We start from the raw sequence: 19,166 nt of genomic DNA on the forward strand, positions 1-19,166 counted from the left end.
ATATTCAGTCACGAAGTGGTTTTTCAAATCTGATCAAACTTAAAACTGAACTGCCTGTTTATTAGAGACCTGCCTATTTTACTTAACTAAATTACCAAGTTACATAATGTTTTAAATCTACAAAACAATGATTGAATCTAAGAGTATTTCCATATCTCAATCACTTCCCAACTTAGGATTTTTCTTGCCTTTAAAATAATTGTAAGCAGAATCCCAGGGTAAAAGCCCGAAAAGGTTAAATAAATAAACCAAATACCTTTGTCATCTCCTGCATAAGAGAAAATCTTCAATTTTCTACCTCATTGTCACTCTTCCAAACCAAGAGCTTTCAAAATAGAACGTTTTTGAATAATTCAAAAACACTTAACTCATATGATGTGTTCTGCAGATTACAGTATAAAAATATTGATTTATTCCTCTTTTAAACTAAAAGAAGGAATGTATGAGAAACAAATTATCTCTCCTCCTTCATATTCTTACCTTTGATTTCAAATTTATTGCCAGTTAGAGCTGGGGAATCTTTTCTCATTTCTTAAGAGGACTTATCAAGGCTAGCCTAAGATGGTCCTGCAGAGTAACCCCTGCGTGTGAGAAATCTATGATCGGTACTAGGTAAATAGTATTTAAATCTGATTATACTGTTTGAGAAAAATCATTGGGTTTTAAACACAATTGAGTTTAAACACAATAAAACAATAAAGTAAGACTAAATTCCACATCTCCAGGATTTAAAAAAGTATCAATTAAGAATCCCTGGGTCTTATCCCCTCAGAACCAGAGAAATTCATTGGGTTCCTAATGGGAACTGCTCTGGAGTTTCTAGCTTCAGGCATCTTGAAACCAGAGAAGCTTCTTCAGAGGTCATGCTCATGAAACTAAAGCTACAACCTAACAGAGGCAGCCCTTCCCCAATCGATTCAAGTCAGTAGCTGAGGGGTCACTTAGAATTGCTCTGGGACTCTTTACAGCCCCCAACAGGGCTGCAGCAGACTGACTACTACACTCCTACTCCATCCTTCCCTTCCCACGAGCAAAGCACTTGGACTTAAGAGCAAGTGAAACTAGAGGAAAAGGGTGACAATAAAGTGTCATACTGTTTTTTAAAGAAAATACTGGGAACCACTCTGCAATATAATATGGAAATGGAAGGAAACTGCAACAAACACTCAATGGGTAAATGTCAGAACATTTATTGGCTACTTTACCTGCTATGAACCTGGCAGCTGCTGTTGGAATGGGTGACATCCCTGATGGCTTGCTGCCTGATGTTAACATCCCCAGTGACTGCCACCGTTGCCCCACATACCACAGGCAGGTGTGTCCTAAGAACTGTACTCTGCCCTCACAAATCTAAGACCATCATAGGAATTATAAAATAGGGTTCCAGAGTCGTTCATGTGTATTAGTAGTTTCCAAATACCGTATGTTTGCCATAAGTAGGGAGCTTCAAGAGATCAAATGTGCCTGGTGTCCTAGTGAAAAACCTCATCGCCTTTAATTTTCCCAAGGGTTTCTAATCTATAGCAAAATTACCTCATTTCCCTATTGGCCTAAAGCCTTATAAAGAGTGTTAATACATGCTGATGCCAGTAACTGCTATACTATCACAGCATATTGACCGCATACCTAAATAATGCTTGAACTATTAAATAAAGTCAGAGATTTAAAATGTTCCCAGATGATACCAGTGTTCCTACAAGAAGCAGAACAGCATAAAACTATGGAAACTCTCCTTAATCATGACTTCGCCAATAAATCTTAAAGTTGGCAATAGGATACAATATTTCAGCGCTTTTAATTTTAACTTTAATCATTCTCACTGCAAGTTTAAAAAGTAATATAAATTACAAGGAAAATCTATAATTACAACATTTAATGAATTCTATCATGTACTTATCAAATGACAGATCTTTACAATTAAGTCTTAGACACTTAAATACTTTCATTATGAAGTACACAGCTCTTAAAAGAAGTTGGTTGTTAACTGGAAGTACATTTAAGCAGGCTGACGGATTCAGGAGCCTCAGTGGAAGTGGGGTGTGGGAAGGAAGTGACATGGCTCAGAACAATGCAAGCTGCACAGCATCATTACTACACTTCAAGAAAGAGCAGAATCAGAAACTTTATTAGCATGCAGACACTGAAAAGTAGCTGGAAAGCTCTGGAAGAGTTTACTGAATAAGATTATTAAAAATTTTTTTAAAGGAAAATAATGTATCATTCACTTTAACTCATCTGGACAATTTTTTCCCCTTTGATGCTTAAGCTGGGTAAGGTTTCAGAAATCTAAGCTTGTAAATTTTATCTGACTAAACTGGAGGTCATAGGCCAACAGATGTCAACAGGTCAACTGTCATAACTTTTCTTCTTTACCTTATCAAGGACTCTGTTATTACTACCATTACCCTAATTCCTTGGGAGGTATTCAAATGCATCGAGGTTTCTCTCAGTAAAGACCATGATTGATAAACTATTTTAACACAGTTATATTACAGCTTCTAAACTTGTGATTGGATAAGGGATGGAATCTTTTAGAAGAACTATAAAATTAAGCTGTCACTTTACTTCTCAACAATCAAAGCATTAATATTTTTGTTGCTCCTATTCTCACACTATCCTTGTAGGCAAACAAGGTAAGAGCTACCATCCCCCAGTTACTGACTGATTTGCTAAGACCTCAGCACATTAAACAACTTGTTCCCATATATCTACTTAAGTGATATCCTGGAATCAAAAACCAGGCTTTCTGATACTACAAAATTTACTGTGAAAGAAAGAAGCAGATGAATGGCTTGCCTTTTAAGCAACTCAACACTTTAAAAACATGGTAGTGGAGAAAAGGATTTAATCACTTTTTAACTCTTCCTTAGCAAAAGGCATCAAAACCCCAATTTCAGGTGCTCTGTAGTTTCTGACTGGGCCAAGACACAAAAGCAAAGATCATTTTGCTGTCTGATTTTTAGAAAACATATCAAAACTGGAGAAGAAGAAGAGAAGCAATGATGTTTGGCACGTTAAAAGGACAGCAGAGGCTCCATGCTTGTCAGATCAGAGAAGCAGCAGCAGATAACCATTTCTGCTGCTTGCTTCACACGCTCAGGCTGAAGGCCGGACGCTCTCAGGCTAGTCTGCAGAACATTCGCAAGAGCCACAACTGCATGAAGCTGTGCAGGTGGGAGGAGCAGACCACCTGAGACAAAGCACGCTCACCCCTCGAAGGTAAACTTGTGGCTTGATCCAGGGGTTGCAACACAGGCTGTTCACTGCCTTGACCAAGAGGAGCTGGGTAGGAGTGCTCGTCTTCAGACCAGGAAGAAGGTAATAAGAGTCAACTTTGAACGGATGTCATTTTAGCCCTAAAAATCTTTACAAGTATATGTTAAATAATTACATAAAGCTGGTGGAGTTTAAAAAAAAAAAGTGCTTGTGATACTTCACAAAAACATTTCTAGTTCTTCTAGTTTCTTTTCTTTCATTTTTCTTTTCCTGAAAATTCACTACAGACCCAAGACAACATACACCATCAATTATTATCATTTTCCTTCTTTCTTATAATCCCCCAAAAGAGATGGCAATTTTTAAAAGCATAACTTTTGTTAGCAACAGAAGGTAGACAATTCAAAAATACACATACAAACATCAGTTATAACAAACCACTCTATCTATAGATACTGAAGCCTGAAATAACCAATTTAAAATACTTCTGCTATATTATGGCATTGTACAATAGTGGTTTCAAATATTCTGTGATTATGCAGAAATTTATGAGTTGATTAAAGGCTTCATTCAAATAATAGCAGGACAGATCATCAATGTTGTTATGAAAATGTAAGAACTGATGAATCATGTAGGTTACACTTAATCAGAACATACACACAAAGCTTTAAAATGAACAGCTAAAAACGTTAACTACTGCCATAATAATTTGCCAAATATTACAAAATGGAGTGGAGACTCAAGAAAGTAATCACACTCTATTTCAACACTATTGCATTATTAACATCCAGATGAACTTTCAAATCAAGTGAAATTTGGTGCCTGGGGTTGAAATCGTATCTTCCAAAAGGTGAGCCTGTAAGGAAGAACTAGAACAGCAAGCCGAAAGCCCTTAGATTGTTGTGCTGGGAAAACAATCAGCTTTCAGATGTGCTGGTCTGCTAAACAAAATTCTGCAGAAGCCATTAGATTTGGACTGTGTACCTGCACAGGGACAAACAAACTAAAACTCCTTGTAGAGCTCATCACAGTAACTGATCTTTGGTAATTTACAATATGCCCTGTAACTAATTATCTAATTAAGTTGAAAACAATTGATTATTTAAGTTATAACCAGTTGACTGGCTGACCACAGTGTAGCCATTTAAGCTGCTTTCTATGCCTCACTTGTTTTCTTGTTTTAATGGTGTCTGATCACATGACTGGTCAGCTTTCAGAACCTGCTCTAGCTCTGGGAGCTACTAGATTTGTGATTAGTCTTGGTTTTGCTTTGCTTTGTTTAAACTACCAAATTTAATTCGTCTAAGGAATTTTCCACTAAAATCTAACGTCTGGTTCTGTGTTACAAGACACAGATTCTTTTCTTGGGATGAGGAATTCGACATGTGAAATAGAACCCACAGCAAAACATTAGTAATTGATCATTTTAAGTTATTTCCTCTGAAATTATTATAAAGTACATTGCAAATTCAAAAGAACTTTTTTCATTTTCAAAAATATATGATTCTTTACATGCTAAAAATCATCCCCCAAGAGGAAAGTTACAAAAAGATTATTATCAATACTAGTACTGTTTTTTGGCTGAGGAGAAAGATTTAAAAGGATACAGAGACTCAAGAAGAGGAAAAATATATAGGGAACAAAATCACTGAAGAATTAAAATGGAATGTGGGGAGAAATAGGTGACTGAAGAGAATGTTGCCAGAATTTGGGTTAGCATTTCATCGACTGTGAAGGTATATGTGCCTTGTAGAAAATGTTACTGATCAGTACAAGTCTTTGATCTTGTATCTTCTCTTGGTGTATCACATACAGAGAAGGACTCGGGGAACGGCTAACCACCAGCACATCCTACCAGGCCTCTGACAAGTTTGCTAAATGAAGCCAGTTCCAAAATGTGACTTAGCCTGCTTTTCTCATTGCTCCCCAGGCAGCTTTATAACAGCACTGAATAAGCACCTGTCATTTCTTCAGGCTGTCTGATCCCCTTAGCAAGTTTCTAGAGGACTCTTAATTACAGTCCTTAACTCAAAACCAAAGTCTTGGCGAATACTTGCCTAGCAAATACTTTATGCTCTCATTTACTTCTGATCAGAAACTAATTTCCAGACTATGAAATTTCAAACTCAAATATTGCTTCTTTCCTCAAGCAGACAGACACCTATTTGATCTCCCTTAGCTCTGTGGCATGCTTTCCAGTTAATCAGCATGTGTGGTCTGGGACGGAAACAGGGTTGACTTGCTGGGGAGCAGCAATGGCTTATGGGTCAATAGCTTTTTGGGCTCTCAAAGCACCTCAATTACCCTGTCCGTAGAGCAGTCTCCCACAAGCAGAGACCTCAGGCCACAGATTCAGAGAAAGGCCTAAGGTGCTGGACCGGAACCATTAAGGGAACAAATGCTTAATGAGCTCTTGACATGTGCAAATCACTTTAATAGAGTTTTCGGGTACCAGAAATCAGAGAGCGCAAAGGGTTCCTGCCACAAAGCAGACACCTTTCCCCAGGAATGTGCCACTACAAGGTTTTGTGTTTTGATTTTCTTTTCTTTACTTCTTTTTGTCATTCTTTCTCTTTCTGTCTTTCCTTCCCTTCCTCCCTACCTCCTTCCTTCCTTCATTCCTTTTGATAGTAAAGGAAAAGTAAGAAATGATTAAAACACAGAAGTTTATTCTAAGTTTTATTTTCAAGACTGGACTTGAATGGTATCTTTGGTGTCAGCACTTTTTTTGCAAATGTAAAAACCTCATTTACTACTAATGAAATCCTCTTCTCTCTAGGGAGCTTGATTCTGGGAAGCAAGACTAGTTTAGTATATGCTGATTTTTTCAGACAACAGGTACACATTAAAAGATAAACAGGGTAGGGCCCAGTGCGGTAGCCTAATGGCTAAATTCCTCGCCTTGCACTCCCAGAATCCTATATGGGTGCCAGTTCGCTTCCCATCCAGCTCCCTGCCTGTGACCTGGGAAAGCAGTTGAGGACAGCCCAAAGCCTTGGGACTCCGCACCCAAGTGGGAGACCTGGAAAAAGCTCCTGGCGCCTGGCTCCTGGCTTCGGATTGGTGCAGTTCTGGCCACTTGGGGAATGAAACATTGGATGGAAGATCCTCCTCTCTGTCTCTTCTCTCTGTATGTCTGACTTTCCAATAAATGTAAAATAAATCTTAAAGAAAAAAAGATAAACAGGATAAATGGGCTTTCTGGAAATAAGAGATGCCCAGTGAGGAAGCTTTGTTCCCATTGTACCTTTAGTTTCTCTGGAATGCATTCAAGTTGAGGTAAGGTCCTGAAAATGAGTTTAAATGAATTTCTCTGCAATTTTGAAAATGGCTTCTTTTAATTGTCCTCCTTGTGTAAATTCCTGGCATCAGGAAAACAAAGTTTTATAGTGTTGATCCATGAATAAAAACAGTGAAGGTTGATGTTAACTACTTTACTTATTATAATAATAATAAGCAGCAGAAGCAGCATGCTGGGATTCTAGACAAATGCCAGTAATTCAATAGCCAGAATGGAGCATGCTGCTGCTTGTGAGCTGGGGAAGGGAAATAGAAACTGAGATAACAAAAGCACCACTTATTTCAAGACAACGCAGCATCATTTGGTAAATCTCAAGTTACTAAAATGTAAGATAAGAAAGCAGCATTAGAAGAATCTGCTATAAATCAGATGGCAGATAGTGTATGAACAGCTTCTCCTGCCATGGGACATGACATATTTTACTAGCATGAATTTCATCTGATGAATAATTACACCTACTTTCAAACAGCAGTGTTCTGGGCGGTTGTAAAGACTAGACCTATAAATCACTAGTTTGCATGACACACCTCAAGGGGTATGCTGGAATAAATCAAATACTGACGAAAGGTAGGATTTCAACAGTATCATTTCTGCATCTGATGAGATCAGCCAAGTCTTCATGGGTAGTTGGACTTAAATCATTGTTTGGTTTCACATGTGAAATGATAGGGAGCATTACAGAAATAAGAAAAAGTTGATTTTCAGCCCCCAATAGTAGACATTTTTAGATGAAATTTAAAAAAACAAGCTCTGACTTTCGAGATGAGGGGAAATCATGTTAGCACTCTTTTTTCTTCATCAAAGCTAGTTTGTTAGAAAGAATGTGGATAACTAATTTGACAAATAAGCTCTTTTAGCAATGAATTCTGTGAATTTTGGCAAGATATTTAAAATTCTTGAAACTTTTCAACTCTTTTTCAAGTGAAAAAATGCAATAATCCTAAGTTATTTATCATTTCATTGCAACAAACAATCCTCTACTTTCTAACACAGTAGTAAGGATTAAAATAGGCAATACATTTAAGATACTTGGCGCTGACAATGTTGAATTAATATTTTCTTTCATAAGCAACTGATGCTGATTTTTACAATAATTTGCTAAATTAGCACTTTTACTTCTTTTTTTCTATTTATTTATTTATTTATTTATTTGAAAAACAGAGTTATAAAAAGAGAGGGAGGGACAGAGCAAGAGATACTTTCCACTCACTGGTTCACTCCCCAAAGGGCCACAACAACAGAGTCTGGGTAAGGACAGAAACTGTGAACCTTACATGGTCCTCACGGGAGTACCAGAAGGAGTACCATTTAAGGGGGACGAGGCACTTGAGCCATGCTCTGCTCCCATCCCAGACACCTTAGCAGAGAACTGGATCAGAAGCAGCGCAGCCAGGCCTCAAACTGCCAATGAGAAGGTGGCAACTCTGCCCGCTGCCTCAAAATGCCAGCCCCTAATATTTTAATTTCTATTATTTTCTAAGATTTTTTTTTTTTTTATTGGAAAGGCAGATTTACAGAAAGAAGGAGAGACAGAGAGGAAGATATTCCTTCTGCTGCTTCACTTCCAAAGTGGCAGCAACGGCCATATCTGATCCGATTTGATTCGAAGCCAGAATCCAGGAGCTTCTTCCAGGTCTTCCATGTGGGTGCAGGGTCCCAAGGCCTTGAGCCATCCTCAACTGCTTTCCCAGGCCACAAGAAGGGAGCTGGATGACAAGCTGAGCTGCCGGGACATGAACTGGTGTCCATACAGGATCTCAGCGCGGAGAGGATCTTAGCCACTGAGCCATCACACCAGGCCCGCATTTTAATTTCTGAAGGGCATTTCAAACTGGTCAGCAGTTGAATATTTAGTCATAGAATCAAAGGCTCAGAATTGGAAGAAAGCTCAAACTTCAAGTTAAACACCCTATTTGAATTCTATCGAAAGGGAGCATTCTCAGGGTCTCAGGAGGTTAACTTTCGCTAGCAGCTTCCAAACGAGCAATGGAAGATGTCTACATCACTACCATAATGATTGTCCTTTTCAAAATATACTTTAACAGTATCAGAGAATATGAATAGGGGAATTCATTTGGTTGGTCCTTCAAGAAAAAAATTGACAGGATTCACCCTTTTTATCTGTTTGAAAACTGCCAACTCACATCTTAGGACTGACAGCTCTGACCACGGTGTGATCATTTAATTTTGCTTGGCAGAAACAGAGGTGGCTCATGATTGAGTACTTATGTCAAAACTGTTTTCCTACCTTGGTTGCAGGTTTTTCCAGCATACCCAGGATGACACTTGCACTTGTTTGGCCCGATGCATTCACCATGTTTGCACTGTGGCTGACATATAGCTGTGAAAATAAAAAGGATGTCACACATTATTCCTAGATCAGCAGCACACCAACCATATAGCATTGTCGTCATATACTAGTTTGACAATAGAAGAAACCTCAAGAACTTACAACAAAGTAGCAGGTGATATAAAATCCCTGTTTTTGTGGATACTGTTTACACTACACATACATGTAAACACATTTTATGATATACATATGCCATTCAGAACTGGGAAGTTTTCTAAACTTGACGACAATACTCAAATAGTTAAGAGGAAAGAAAAGTGTAATTATGTATCAAATATAGCTGATGTCTATTAATAATAACTTTACAGTAACTTGTATCCACAATTTCGAACCCTTTCTCTTAAATACATTTTAAAGAGTAGCACTTTGTCCAACAATATTGACTAAGTATGAAATCCAGATAAGTCTCCAATTAAATAATAAAATAGGGCCAGCCTTGTGGTATACCAGGTTAAACTACCACCTGTAGCATTGGCACTCAGATAGGCACTGCCTACAAAAGTAAGAGCAAGGCTCTGATGCTCTCTCTCTTCAGTAAACCAAGTCCCACTGCCTTCATGACTTCAAAAAGTTGTCCATCTTTACCCAAGCCTTTTCAGGTCTGATTGGAACTTATTACGTTTTTTTTTCTGCCAGTGAATGTCAGTGAAGGTGACATTTGATAATGTCTGGAGACATTGACTGTCACATTCAGGGGTGTGGGTACTGTTGGCATCTAGCAGGAAGAGGCCAGGGATGCTGTCAAACACTCTAGGGTGCGGAGACGACAGTCCCTCACATAACAAATGATCTGTTCCCTAATGTCATGGTGACAAGACTGAGAAACCAGGCTCTATTAGAACTATGTGTTTTATAAGAAGATGAAAAGTAGCAATATGGAATGTAACTGGTCTCAAGAGCCTGCAATCCAGATGAAAAACAAAACAATCATGTGTTTGAAATTCAAGGCAACACTTATTCGTAAGCCAATGGATAGCATCTATGAAGTCTGTAAAAACCATAATAAGAAAATGTATGCAGTTTTATAAAAAAAAACAAACAAACAACAAAAAACAAACACTTCAAATAAGAGCCTTGTATTGGATCTGGGCAGACAAATAAAGGCCTACTCAAGGAGAAGAAAATTACACAGCAAAGTAGACTATCATCCAATTAAGGGTCACTCACGGTTCATATTGACCAGAAGAGATAATGATTACTTGCAAAAGAGTAAGAAACAGTCATGCATGAGAGGCAGCAGATGCTTTCTGTTCAAAATGAGCCTGAGTAATGTGTGGGTAACAGGTGGTTGCTGTAAACCTATTTATCATCATCAGAATTCGCTGATAAAAACAAAAGCTTTGGGGACGTTAGCATGGTGACACTATGTAGGACGGACTGAGATCCCAGAGGCTTCAGTCACTACTGGTCAGCAAATCGAATCAGTGAGGATGCTGAGTGGTGAAATCCCACATCTGTGGGAACAGGTGAATTCTAAGGAAAGCCCTTTCCATAGGGCTCCTCACTCAGCAGTCAATGATTTATACACAAGTTTGAAAACAAATCCCAGAAACAAGTCTCTGTCGCCAAGAAATTCAAGTTTCAAAATTCTACCTTAAAAAACATATTCCATAAATCTGACATGCAGGGCCCGGCGGCGTGGCCTAGCGGCTAAAGTCCTCGCCTTGAAAGCCCCGGGATCCCATATGGGCGCCGGTTCTAATCCCGGCAGCTCCACTTCCCATCCAGCTCCCTGCTTGTGGCCTGGGAAAGCAGTTGAGGACGGCCCAATGCATTGGGACACTGTACCCATGTGGGAGACCCGGAAGAGGTTCCAGGTTCCCGGCATCAGATCAGCGTGCACCGGCCTGTTGCGGCTCACTTGGGGAGTGAATCATCGGATGGAAGATCTTCCTCTCTGTCTCTCCTCCTCTGTGTATATCTGGCTGTAATAAAATGAACAAATCTTTAAAAAAAAATCTGACATGGATATATGAACACAACCTGCATATCCACATATCACCGAGGACACAGCATGACGCTTGCTCTGAAGATAGAACAAGTCCACACATACTCAAAATTTTTCTTTAAAAATCTCAAGATCATTCTGTGCAAGTGAAGGTGATAACCTCCAAAGTAGCTGGCACTTGAAAATGTCTCTAAAAACATGGAGAAATCATACAGAAAATAACACTTGAAGATATGGTAAAGCTGAGTTAGAAGGGGAAACTTCCTCAAGGCCCCAAACTGCACTGCCTTTGACCCCCAACCATTGTGATGGCATTCCAAGCAGTGCTTTTTTATTGTCCTTGTCCCTTCCTCATTGTTTGTCCTTAGCAGAATGCCTAATCTTGGGCACATCAAATGCACACATTCCAAGAGGCAAAGGCTGTTAATGTTTCCTCCATGTTTAGGGAGTCAGCATTTTAAAACAAACTGCTGTTTGCATTTCTGTCCAGCAGACTCTTCACTGAAGTAACTAACAACCCTTAGATTAGTCAAGAGTTATTAAACACGACAGAATATCCCTGAAGCTGATAAAAATCTACTTTTTTTCTTTTTACAAAAAGTTAAAAAAAAAAAAGGTTGCTTTCTCCTTATCTTGGTGACATTATGTCTGGAATGGATCTTTACCAATATATATTGTTTGTTACACACAATGTCTCCTAGTAGATAAGTATGAGGTGGGTGCTGGAGTCAGAGGGATATAGAAACTCACTGTGGAACCACTTTGGCTAAAGCCTGGCTGCGACAGAGATCAAAGAACAAGGAGAGTGCATAGTAACTATAACTTCACATCTCCTAAAGGCCTCATATGTGAACTGTGATCTGAGAAACCTTTTTAAAAAGGTATGGCAGGATGTGATAGCAGACAAAAGCTTCTCATCCAAATGGCGGAGACAGATAGTTCTGAGATTCTCAAGGAGTGTGAAGTGCTCTCTTGGGGCCAGGGTGCCAAGCGCCCTGAACAGCACATAAGATCAAAAGACACGCTGAAGAAGATCACAGAAGGCTAGCTAGATACTCACCAATATCTATCCTTCTCTTCTGCTTTAGCCTAGGCTAGCTTTTGGGTGTTTTATTTTTGAGTGGAGGACTAACTTCACAATGGAAAATTACATTCCCTGCATATTTCCTCAGCAGATATGGATAGCCAAATGACTATGTTCTGGCTGATGTGCAAGCAAAAGCTATTGGTGGGGGAAGGAGAGTTGATGGGCTGTTGTTTGAAATGCTACTTGAATGGAGGGCTGTCTTCTTGTCTGGAATGTACAAGTCACTTCCGAATTACAATGGTCTTTCATGACCCTGAAGTGATCTTGGAAACTTGGAGAGCAAGAAGTCCTAACAGTAACCCTAAATGGCCACCCCAGCAATTTAGGGCACTGCTGTGACTTGGCACTGTTACTTAAAGCCAAAAGCAACTCCTGACTGTCCCTAAGCTCTTGGCTGAGGAATCTTGACTTAGTCTCTGTTTATTCTTAAGCCAGCAAAAATTTTCTTTGGATATACATGTAGGATAGAAGTGTTATGAGTAATTTCCAGTAGAATTAAAAGTATATTTAAAACTTGTCTAATTTATTTTGTACCTGTATTTTGTAAATGCATGGTTGTAAAATAATTTCATTTCTATATCTAAACTAATTCGATTAGAAAGGACATAGCCCATTTCAAAAGCAGATAAAAATAATTTCCAACTTGTATGTAAATTGGCCTACCTTCTACTAACTCATTCCACTATAAAGTGTGGGGACCAGAACAAACTACTCTTTACAACTTGCCTTCCTCTGGGGCTAGTAGATCACAATTATTACCTCCCAAAGGAAAAATGCAAAGTGATCCATTTTACTGGCTCATTTTAGTATGGTATTCAAAATATCTGAAGTAGAAGACACAACTGACTTGGGGATAACAAGGTGCCTCTTGGTGCTTCTAGTTAATCACAAAAGATAGTGTCGTATCTGATATTCACAGGAATCAAGGATGACAAGTTTCTGAATCATACCCCACGGCCCTCTGTTCCTGGCATCCACATAACATTTAGTAGCATAAATTATAAATAAAGGACAGATAATGTGACAGATGTTTTTTCTCCAATACCAGTAGCCAAAATTGGGCAAATGAGCCTGAATTAGTAAGTCACACTCAAAATGAACTCTTCACATTCTTGCAGCACATTCTGTGAAGTACCCTTATCATAACCTCTAAATCATTGTTTTGTAACTAGAAAAAGAATCAAGCCTCACTGGCTAACCACACACAGATTTTTAACCTCAAATGTCTGAGCCTCTTCTGTTTAACTGCAGTCTAAATTTTGACTTTTAAAAATCCATCCTAACTGATGTAACCGGGGGTCTGAGATTTAGACAGCCCGGTCTGCCTCAGATACAACTGGTGGATCATCAAATACATTAGGGGAAAAAGAAATAATTCCTACGCCAGGCCCTCTTACGTTTTGTTATGTAAGCAAATCATGCTAGGAGTTGGATGTCAACTTCTGAGAAGCCAAGACATAAGATGCCAAGGTAAAAGCCAACCCAAGCTCAGGTGTTGTTTGTAACTTGATAAGGATTTACTAATGCAAGTGAGACTGCCTATACATGGTCCTAAGGACCATTTGTAATTTTTGCAATCTGCACTTTACTTTTATTCCAACCTGAAGCCATGAAAAGCAAAGAGGCTTATGATCCACATTATTTTACTTGGAAACAAAGGAGGACAAAGAAGCATGCAAGGACAGGGCTGGAGACCAGATAGACACAAAACTGGGGAGTTGTAGAACAATCTCACACATCCAAAAAGTTTCTCAGAATATGGACAAACCCATCTGAGAGGAATAGAAAATGTGAGGAGAAATTGTGGGGTGAGCATTCGATCTAGCAGCTAGGACACTGGTTAGGATGCCCACTCCCCAGCTGGAGTGTGCCAGTTTGCTTCCCAGCTCCTGACTTGTTTCCTGTTAAGGCAGACCCTGGGAGGCAGCAGTGATGACTACAGTGGCTGAGTTCCTCACACCCACGTGGAAGATGTGGATGGAGTTTGCAGCTCCCAGTTTCAGCCTGGCTTAGAACCATTGCTACGTGAGAAATAAGCTGGTGGATGGGAAGGTTTTCTGTGTCTCTCTCCCGGATGAGTATTTTAAAGGAGCAACTGGCCTTGGAAAGCTTGCTGAAAATACATGGAAAAGGCCACTGCTGTATTAACCCAGAAGGGATGGAATCTTATAGAACCTATCAGAATCTTATAAGACCTCACTAGAAGGAGCTCTGAGCTACTGATTGTCACATGTGCAACAAAATTCAGAGGGAACAATCTTGCTGTCCAAGGTCTCTTCAACTTCCAGAACACATTAGTTTTATTCCATGTATTTAAAATTTTTTTTAATTGGAAAATCAAGAGTTACAGAAAAAGAGGAAGAAACAGAGAGATCTTTTATCCACTGGTTCACTCTACAAATGTCTGCAAGGCCAGAGGTGGACACTTGCCATGGTGGGAATTAGAAGTTTCTTTCAGGTCTCACACATGGGTGCAAGGGCCCAAGAACCTGGGCCATCCTCCATTGCTTTCATAGACCATAAATGGAGAACTGAATTGGGAAATGGAATAGCCAGGAAACAAACCGGTGTCCATAAGGGATTCTGGTGCTGACAGATTAGCGTGTTACACTACCACGCTGGCCTCCAATATCCTACTTTTAGACTAATCCTATGTTCAAATTTGAATTCTTGCAGCAGCAAACACTGAACAGGGTCTGGTGCAGTACCCTCACGGCCAAACTCCTCCCCTTGCACACACTGGGATCCCATATGAATGCCAGTTCTAATCCCGCCAGTCCTGCTTCCCATCCAGCTCCCTGCTTGTTGCCTGGGAAAGCAGTTGAGGACGGCCCAAAGCCTTGGGACCCTGCACCCACATGGGAGACCTGAAAGAAGCTCTTGGCTCCTGGCTTCGGATTGGCTCATCTCCGGCCGTTGCTGCTGCTTGGGGAGTAAATCATTGGATGGAAAATCTTCCACTCTGTCTCTTCTCTCTGTATATCTGACTTGGCAGTAAAAATTAACAAATCTTTTAAAAAATAAATAAATAAAATAAATCTTAAAAGCTGAACAAAAGTGCCTCTAATTGTTACTGCTTTCAAAGACATCTATTAAAAGCGCTTATGTATACCATTATATATAACTGGCCAAATTTATTGATACAATTTCTACATAACGCAGTAGAGAAGCAGGTACTACCTTCATTCTTACCAGCCAACTAGGGAAAACACAGAAAACCAAATGATTTGAGGAGGTTCAATGACATTTTCTTATTCTTATCCCACATCAATCCACTAGCTCTCAGGAGGTTAGAAAAGCGCCAGAGAGGCCAACATTTAGAGTGGATTTGGAAGGAGCAGGGAGAGAGAGTATAAGACGACACACTAAGCAGGAGAGGTAAGGGGACAGAGGCCATCAGTGGGGAGGAAGGTACAGAAGCTACATGTCCAGGAAGGAAAGCTGCCATTAATAACATAACCTTAGGGAAAACTAGAGTAACTCTTACAGAGTATTTTAAAATAAAATGATCTCTTTACTCTGTTGCTTGTTTTGCACAGATGCTAAACGGTGACCTACTCATGAAATCAGAACTCTGATCTCTTCTATAGGATTGCCATACCCAGGATGGGGGCGTGGGACTCACCTTTCACATCACCGTAATTAGCCAATCATGACCTTATTCCATAGGTTTACTGGGCAGACCAAACGAGAAAACACACACAGTACTAAGGATAGTATCTACCTCACAGTTAAAGCTCAATGCAATGCTGGTTATGGTGTGAGTTATAAAGAGGACATGGAAGAAATGTCTAAGTCAGAAATTAAGAACTGAGGGAATAAAAATGAGCAGGAGACCAAGTCCTAACTCTTCCATAGGTGACCCAGTAATGAGACAGCCCTTACGAGGATGCCTTAACACAGAGCTGGCAGTGACTATTCACACAGGGTTGGAGAAGTCCGAAGAGGTTTGGGAAAGAAGTAGTACTAAGTAGAAGAAACGCTTTGTAAAAGAGCATTTACAAGATACCTGATTTCATAATAGGTAAACTCACTGGGACACGATGAAGCACATTTTAACACTTTTAGTTGAAAACTACCATTTTGCTTCAATTAAAGATAAGATGGGGACTAGCATCGCGGCACAACAGCTTTAGCTGCAACTTGCAATGCCAGCACCACAGAGGAGATCCACTTTCAATCCAGTTTCTTTCTAACGATCCTAGAAAGGTGGCAGAGGATGGCCCAAGCATGTGAGCCCCGTCACCTACACGGGACCTCACGGTGAAGTTATTGAATCCTGGCTTTGACCTGGTTCAGTCCCAGCTGTTGTAAGCATTTGGACAGTGAACCAGTGGAAGGAAGACCTATCTTTCTCTCTCTTCCTCTCTCTGTCTCTTTCTCACTCCATGTTACACATAAATAAGTAATCTTAAAAAAATATGCAGTGATATACAGATTTTGAGTAGGTTTACTGAAGAATCATCACAATGTGCTATAAAATTTTAACCATAATTATCTCTTGCAGCAACCTAAATCTCCACTGAAAAACATAGGTATAGGGGCTGGTCCTGTGGTGTAGTGGTTAGGCTGCCACCTGCAGTGTCGGTATCCCAGATGGGCACCAGTTAAAGTCCTGAACGCTCCACTTCTGATCCAGCTCCCTGTTAAGGAGCCTGAGAAAGCAGTGGAAGATGGCTCGAGTGCTGGGGCCCCTGCACCTCCTGGCTCTGACTTGGCCTAGTTTCAAGGGAGCAAACCAGTAGATGGATGATTTCTCTCCCTGTCTCTTTCTGTAACTCTTTCAAATAAAAAATAAATCTTTTTAAAATTTGTTTACAATGAGTTACATATTATTTCAAAAATTGGTAATCAACTTCATAACTACATAGACCGATACATGAGGCACTTGGCAGTATGGTCATCTGGATTTTTCCCCCGAAAGGCAAATGTTAATTATACCCTATTTATCTGATGAGGAACATTTAATGTAATTTGGAAACAACCTAAATGTCCACCTAAAAGAGACTGGTCAGACAAATAATGGAACAACGGGCTTTGTCACTCAAACATTGTCAACTTAAACGCAAGTCCAAACTGCAAAACCTGGTAACCCATGCTTTCAGGGAGCCACTCTTTTACACTTACTCCTATCATTTGCACACAGTTTATCATAGTATTTCAAACACTGCAACAGCACATACCACATTTCATGATCTTTACCAAAAAAAGGACTAAGTAATGTATTTATGTATTTGAAAGCAAGAGTGACAGAAAGGGCAGCGGGGGCAGAGAGATGGCAAGTGTTGAGTCAGGACAAAGCCTTGGGACAGGAATTACATCTTGCTCCCACACATGGAAAGCAGGGGCCCAAGCACTTGGTCCGTCTTCTGCTGCCTTTCTAGGTGTACTACCGGTGAGCTGGTTTGGAAGCCAAGCTGCCAGACTCCAACCAGCACCCTGTTATGGGATGCCAGTGCACTGCATCCGATTAATGCACTGTACCACACTGGTCCCCACATTCCCTGCTTTGACACCTGCCTATCCCACAGGCCTCATCTCCAATCACATGTATCAACTAATGGTAGGTGCCCCAAAAAACAACATATTGAAACCATCACAGTTTCACATGGCATACCACCATGCCCCTTGTCTCCTACAGTAATATCTAGATCGGCTCCAAGATTTGCTTTGATCCCTCACAGTGAGTTTGCAGCCCTCACCATGCTTGATAAGCCTCTGTGCACACTTCTATCATAAATTACACATTTATATTTCTTTATAGATGTTTAAATAGATTTATACATAGCTCATGTTATATTTCTATGGTTACTTTTCATTGTGAGTTCTCCTACTACACTTCGAGCTCTCTCAACACACAAGGTCAGCTCTGAGACACTGTCCAATCATCTCCTGGCAAAGATCATCATGACAGGTGTGTAAGGCATCAAAAGTACAGAAGGTATTTCTCTGTAGGGCAGCAGAGAAACTTTCCAAGAAGAAATGTGAGCAGAATCTTGAAGGATGATGGGAAGCCACCACATGGAAGGGTGTAGGGAAAGTCAGGAAAGGCCAGACTTCGCAGGGGACAGCCAGTGCAATTGCAGTCCCCAGCAACTCAACAGAGTCCAAAAAATGCCCTTCAAAGTTAAGGCAGCTGTCAGCATGAACAGCCCTGTCCTAGGACTCAGGATTCTAGCTACAACTGCAATCCATCAACGACCAGAAGCAGCAGGCAACAATATCAGATTGCATGTGTTCAAGAATGAAATGGAAGTCTTTTTAGGATCTTGAGCAAGGGTTAAAATCTATGGTATATAATAAGACCATAAGATAGGAAGGCAATGAAAATATATTCATTTTCCAAATAAAATTCCTTTTCTAAAAACCATGGTTTTTATATTAAATTAATGTCTTGTCCATCATTTGGATTTTTAAAATCTCATTTTCATGTGGAAATGCCTACCCTCTCAAGGAATTAACAGTCTAGCAGAGCAAATGATACAGTCCACAAGTAACCACAATCTTGGGCTCCACACAAGTGTCATCATGAGCTGCAGAGAAATGAGACAATATTTCCTGATGCAAAAGGAGGGGGGCAGGCAGCACACTGGTTCAACTGACTAATAATCTACCTCCAAGCTGCTGGCATCTCATATGGACACCGAGTCAGATCCCAGCTGCTCCACTTAGGATCCAGCTCTCAGCTGACAGCCTGGGAAAGCAGCAAAGGATGGCCCAAGCCTTTGGGACCCTGCACCTACGGGGTGGAAAACCAGAAAGAAGCTGCTGGCTCCTGTATCAGGATCAGCTAAGCTCTAGCCATTGTGGCCACTTGGGGAGTGAACCAGTGGATGAAGTTCCTTCTCTCTGTCTCTCCTTCTCTAAATCTGCTTTTCCAATAAAACAAACAAATCTTAAAAAGTCAGGAAGGCATAGAAGAGAACATGGCATTTAAGTTAGGACTGATTTTCAACATGCTGAGTTAGAAGAGAATATAATTTTTAAAAATAAATGTGGTCATTCACTCTTAACAATGATTCACTCAGTCAAATATTTGCTTAGAACTTTCGTAGGCAATTTTTCAGCACTTTATATAACAGAATATGGAAGCATTAGTTTCTTTAAATCATAAGCTAAAATTTCAAGAACTGTTTTCAAGAACTAGAAACTATTAGGTAGCTTTTGCACAGGTGTGAAACAGAGCTTTGCTTATAACCCATGTTGCTCTTCTGTTCCAGGCTGTTCCTCTCATGAGGGAATTGTGCCAATTACTGAGGTTGAC

At 40.1% G+C, this 19,166-nt stretch overlaps 1 protein-coding gene across 4 annotated transcripts in view; it reads right to left on the bottom strand.

The window, feature by feature from the left end:
- The window catches only part of NPNT (nephronectin), a 70,948-nt gene that overhangs the window by 32,586 nt on the left and 19,196 nt on the right, over window positions 1–19,166 (bottom strand). For 2 of the 4 annotated variants that reach the window (XM_004594275.4, XM_012929550.3), the window contains 2 exons: window positions 8,766–8,858; window positions 3,211–3,300 (listed from right to left, as the gene is read on the bottom strand). In XM_004594275.4, coding sequence (XP_004594332.2) covers window positions 3,211–3,300; window positions 8,766–8,858 — 183 coding nt within the window. The remainder of the gene's footprint in view (window positions 1–3,210; window positions 3,301–8,765; window positions 8,859–19,166) is intronic. The other 2 variants (XM_004594278.4, XM_004594276.4) reach the window with 1 other exon arrangement.

The sequence above is a fragment of the Ochotona princeps genome, chromosome 7 (assembly GCF_030435755.1).
Source record: "Ochotona princeps isolate mOchPri1 chromosome 7, mOchPri1.hap1, whole genome shotgun sequence".
Lineage (NCBI taxonomy): Eukaryota > Metazoa > Chordata > Mammalia > Lagomorpha > Ochotonidae > Ochotona > Ochotona princeps.